At 33.5% G+C, this 6,000-nt stretch overlaps 1 protein-coding gene across 1 annotated transcript in view; it reads left to right on the plus strand.

Moving 5' to 3' along the window:
- Positions 1 to 4,545, plus strand: part of ABHD3 (abhydrolase domain containing 3, phospholipase) — a 39,431-nt gene extending 34,886 nt beyond the window's left edge. Inside the window, exons 7-9 of the mRNA XM_036009223.1 lie at positions 420 to 468; positions 548 to 713; positions 3,693 to 4,545. Of these exons, the coding sequence (XP_035865116.1) occupies positions 420 to 468; positions 548 to 713; positions 3,693 to 3,871 (394 nt within the window). The 3' untranslated portion in view covers positions 3,872 to 4,545. The remainder of the gene's footprint in view (positions 1 to 419; positions 469 to 547; positions 714 to 3,692) is intronic.
- Positions 4,546 to 6,000: the final 1,455 nt, after the last annotated feature.

Genomic DNA, 6,000 nt, shown 5'->3' on the forward strand with positions numbered 1-6,000 from the left:
AAAAATGACTGATGTTTATAAAATAAGTACATAAAAATATAAATTCTAATTTTCATTATAGCAATTTTAAAAATAATATCTTCAGATAATTAATCCAACTGAAAGCTCTGGCTTCCATAAGGCCTTTTTGGCCAAACTGGGGTAATATAGCAGCAGAGTGTAGGTCTAATTTGTTATGAAACAATACTTACATTTATTATTATAGAACTGGTTCATTCTTTCTCACTTAAGAAAAAAGTATTGTACTTTAAAAAATGTCTTTGGGACAAATATCAGTGTACTCCTGCTATGTCTGGTTAAAATAAATAATTATTGAATATCAACTTGGTGCCCTGTGCTAAGCTTATTACTATGTATTTTAGGTATGTTTGAGATGAGAATGACCTTACTTTCTCACTTCTGAAATTCTTTTGTACCAGGCACCGGCATATGTTTGTAAAACAGATCGACATGGATCACGTCATGAAGGTGGGAAAAGAACTCTATGTAATTCTTTTATTTTCTCTTTAGATCCCAAGAATAGTTATACCTTGTTTTTGTTTTTCAGGCTAAATCCATCAGAGAGTTTGATAAGCGATTCACTTCGGTCATGTTTGGATACCGAACAATTGATGATTGTTATACTGATGCCAGTCCAAATCATAGACTGAAATCGGTAGGGATTCCAGTGTTGTGTCTGAATTCTGTGGATGATGTTTTTTCACCCAGTCATGGTAAGATTAACATCTTTATATACATTTTGAGATGAGTTAACGGTTTTTAACATATTGTTTTTAAATAAAATAAAGTAATAAGGAATAAAATGTCAGTCTTATAATGTTTCCCACTGCATTAAACAAAAAAAAATAGATACTCATAATTTAGTATCTAAATTTACCAGGTTACTTTAAATTTTGTCATAGACCCATATCTAGTCCACTATGTGAACAAATTATGACTCTCAATATCTTGCTTGTTTTCATGTTTATAACCTTTCTTTCTCATCAAATACACTATTCTTTGGATAATATATATTACAGTATCTTTGCCTCAAAAGTACATTGTCATCACTTTCCTCTTCTTCCTGAAGTTTCTTCCTATACAGAAAGAAACCTTTAGAATATTTCTCCCCTTTTAACCTGGAAGACAACTTGAGAATGTATAACATGGTGTCTTTGTAATGAGTGTAGCACATTCAGACTCTAAAGTCATATTCAAAGGAAACAGTCTTTGTTTTCCCTCTGGATACTGTATAAAAGAAAATTATGCCTAAATTAACTTCCTTGCTCTTAATTCAAGAAATACGGAATTTGGTAACAAAGATACATATGTGTTCATAAATATATTCATGTGTTCATACATTGAAGCAATATAAGATGATCAGAAGTAATCATACTATCTTAAGAATCAGTAATCTTGACCTCTAGCTTTTTTCAATGAAACATCACAAAGATTTATATAAAACTTTTTCTCCCTATTTCCCCCTAAATACTTTAAAACATTTTCGCCAACAACTTCATTAAAAAAATTATTCTGACTGCAAATATAACATATATGTATTATCTAGTTTTCAGAAAATCTCCCAGAGTATGTAAGAAAAAATCACCTATCATCTCTGTAGAGGATATTATTTTGTTGTATGATTTATGATTAATCATAGATAACATTAGATGACTGGAACTTTTGGCCTTTGACCACACATAAGAAAATGAAACTGTAAACTTTAATATCAGCTGAATTACATGGTGATTGTGTAGCCTATCTGTTGACTTAAGGAAGTCTAGTATTTCTCCGTCTATTTTTATATTTCACTGACCCTTCTCATACCAACAAAAATTTCCCAGCGTTTAACCTGACCTACTTGGTTGAAGTTTAAACTCACTATTTCCAATTCTTTCCCAAGCCCTTGAAATAGTCTTGCAACACTGAAATAGTGGACCATTGTCTGCATTCTGAGAGGGAAGGCAGCCAGCATCTTTCGCATGACTCAATGTGGACAGCCTTTTGTTCTCCTGACATGACTAACTTTCAATTTTAGAAATTGCAGAGTGTATTCAGAGTGTACAGTTGGGGCTCTTAATAATTCCTTTCCAAGTAAATGTAGCACTCTAAATCTAAGCCTTAATGTGTGAGGTGAAAAAGAAAAGCAAAAACAGTGTCAGTAATACCCCCTGCCCCTCCCACAACTGAGCCCAATGTAGCTGTTCATTTTTAGGTGTGGCTGGCTAAGGACGTGAGTTCAGGACCCCTTTTAGATAAGAACTTGACTTGTTGGGCCTTGATGTAGGGAGTATTGTGAAGGGTCAAATTTGGAACACCATCTAAACAGACAATTTAGGCACAGCAGCAGCTCTGTCTTAGAAGTAGCTCAGTTCTCGTTACACTGTGTTAGCTTCTTTCCCTTCGTTAGAAGGGCGTGGTGTGGGGAGATCTGACCTATAGTTAGCTCATTTACCTCTAAGACTCTGCCCAAGATATGAAAGTCTAATTATTACATCAGCCATGTTATCTTAATTAAGGAGATGAGATTTAGCCTATCTGAAATCAAAACACTTCATGCCAGGTTGGGATCCATTATAGACCTCAAATCAAAACATTTTCACTGTTTGAACTCTAATTCATATCCTTTAGAGTAAACTTTTTACTCAGGGTAGATTTTATAGAGCATATAAAAAGACTCTCATTATGGGTGAATTATTTAAATATAGCCGCTATAAGTTCAAAATAAAGTTTTCCTTTTTCCTGGTTATAAATAGAAATTCAGAGAAGGAATATAAAGAAAAAATAATCACCAGTGTTATTTTTTAAATCTATATGACTTTGGGTATGGTGATACTTTGATTGATTGATTGATTGATTGATTGTATCCTTACCCGAGGCCATGCTTACTGATTTTTACAGAGAGTAAAATGGAGGGAGAAAGTAAAAGGGAGGGAAAGAAATATTGATGTGAGAAACACCAATTGGTTGACCCAACTGGGGACCCAACCTGTAACCTAAGCATGTGTCCTGACCATGAATTGAACCTGCAGCCTTTCAGTTTACAGGATGATGCTCCAACCAACCAAGCCACTCAGCTAGAGCATCACCAGTGTTTTTCACCACCCAAAGATAATCACTGTGACTAGTTAGACTAGTATTTTATTCCATTCTTTTTTTGCTATCTATATATGTTTTTACTATATAAATCAGATGTGTAATTTTGAATCCTTGATACAGCCACTATCTGGCCCCAGGAGTCTAACTTCACATAAAGTTAACCAAAGCCATACATAATAAATGTATAACTCTCACAAATGTATTAAGATTAGTTGTTTGTCTTCCTTGGTATAACGTCTAATTGGGAATCTTATAGCGTAACATTCCTTGAAATATCTCATTTTAATTTGTCACAAGACTAGGCCTGTTCTTTTGTGTTATGATTAAACACTTACATTGATTCTTTCAGGATTTTTGTCCAGTACACAATTGTAAACATGAACTATTTTAAGAATATAGATGGTTGATATAAATTAGTCAAACTTATTCTATTAGCCATAATCATTACAAATATTTGCTTGTCTAATGGTATTTTGCTTATAATGATTGGAAATGATAATGACATATGTACTCTCTCTTGTTTCCTTATTATCCAAAAATTGGTAATAATTATATATTTTTCTCTCTCCTTTCCTCTTACCCTTCCTGACTCTCCCCCTGCCCCTGCCTCCAAGCTATTCCAATAGAAACTGCTAAGCAAAATCCTAATGTTGCTTTAGTCCTTACTTCTCATGGAGGCCATATTGGTTTTCTGGAGGGTATCTGGCCAAGGCAGTCCACTTATATGGATCGAGTCTTCAAGCAGTTTGTGCAGGCCATGGTTGAGCATGGACATGAACTCTCTACCATGTAGTTCTTCAGGTGCATTTTGTCTGAACCACCATATAAAGCAGCTCAGCTTAGTGTGCACAATCTTAACTACTGTATATAAAGCAAATAAGCCAGCAGGTGGTGAAGAGGTCTCAAGTGACATGCAAAAACTACTTTTTTAGGAAACAAAACAACTTTGTAGCAAGAAATAAAATATAGATTTAGATTGTAATTTATGTAGATTTTATTTTTACTATGCCTTACCAAGTATGACCTTAAATAAAGTAGTACAAACATGGAATTGCACTTAACCAAAACTATTGTAATATTTTAATTCCTCAGGGTTTTAATTTAGGCTTTTTTTTTAGATTACTCATTTTATATGATTTAATGGTACTTTAATAACTGTTAAGAGATTTTGGTTATTTGAATGTAAGTTGTAAGTTGGCACATTCCTAAGAGTATTATACCTAATGATGACAACATGTAAACTGAAATAAGATAAAATACAACATGCTAATATTTTATGTATTTTAACTTGAAAAGTCAAATGCAACAATGTTAGACTGACTTCTATACATGCTCTTTTATTCTGATAATATTAAATTAAGGCTGATTTATGTTTTATAATGATTATAGTTTACATGATTATTTTTAAAATAGTATATATATGCATACATATATATCATTATATTAAAATAAATTCTGCCACTTTAATTGTTTCCTTGTGAGTTTTTGTCTACAAAAATGTTATCCCTGGAAAGCAATTTATGATAAATTCATGAATTGTATTATTAAGAAATACTAAAATTGTTTTATTCACTGTTTCCAGAATATTGGACTCACACCATGTGCCCCAATTAAAAATACTTTCAGCTACAAGAGACCTATCTAATGGTGAATTAATAATAATGATATATCTATATAATTATCTTACATCACAAGAAGACTCCAAGGCCAGGGCTGGTGTGGGGGTTTACCTGTGTCATCAAAGACTCAGGCTCTTTTCTGTTTCATCTCCATCCCTTAGCAGGAGATACATCTGCCCTTTAGGGAAAATGACAGCTTTTCCAGAAGATTTGCCTTTATATCCTTTGGCCAGAGCTGTGTCACATGGCCCCCCTGGCTGAGTAACAGGCTGGGAAATCAAGTCTGTGAACTTTCCCAATCTTGGAGGCAGGCCAGGGTGAGGGGATTGGCAATGACTGTTGGACTAGCCAGCCAACAGAAATATCTTTCACACCATTCAGCATCTTTCCCCTCATATTTTACTATTTCAACCTGCTCATAAAATATGTATATTTTTGCCCCAGGTATCACACACATTGAGAGAACAAGATAGAAAAAAAAGCATATTAACACAAAATTATTTACTAAATATGCCACCAATTAGAGAGTTTCTTATAGCGTTCCTGATAATACTTGTAGACTCCCCTGTAATTATGTCTGGTATGACAGCACTGATAATACCAATGCTTTTTGGTCTATTCAGCATATACTGATTGAGCAGTAAGAATCACTTTGAGTTCATACGGTCCAGGTGGAGCGGGACTTGCCTGTCAGAATTATCTTCTAGATTTTGAAGAAATTTTATCAGGAAAATTGTTTACCCACTGGTCACAGCCAGAATAGGTGAGGTGCCCCCTCACCTCCCTCTACTGCAAAAATTAATTCCAGCTAGATTTTAGATAGGTATAGAGGTAAATAAGTAATACATAAAAAGTATTAGCTGAAAGGTTATTTTTCATTGTGGAAGGTTATCTTTATAATTTAGAGCAGAAAATTCCTTCTTAAGCAAAATATAAAAAATGAGAAGGTATAAAGAAAAAAGTGGCAGATATGATTATATAAAGAGGAAAAACTTCAGTTCTACAGAACCACAATAAACAAAATTAAATACAAATGACCGAGAAAAATATTTGCAATATATACAAGGCAAATATTACAAAGAACACTCACAGAATGATAGCCAATAAATAAGATCCAGCACAAATAATGCTCCTTTTTTATTACATAAAAATCTTTTATCACATAATCATAAGCATGTAATTCTGTAACATAACAATATCACACTCAAGCACATCATATGACATTTTAGGTGAAATGTTAAAATTGCTGTCCATCGTGTGCAAGATATTCACATACCCTACCCACCACACTCAGTGGTGTTAC

This window comes from Phyllostomus discolor, chromosome 9 (assembly GCF_004126475.2).
Source record: "Phyllostomus discolor isolate MPI-MPIP mPhyDis1 chromosome 9, mPhyDis1.pri.v3, whole genome shotgun sequence".
NCBI classification, from domain to species: domain Eukaryota; kingdom Metazoa; phylum Chordata; class Mammalia; order Chiroptera; family Phyllostomidae; genus Phyllostomus; species Phyllostomus discolor.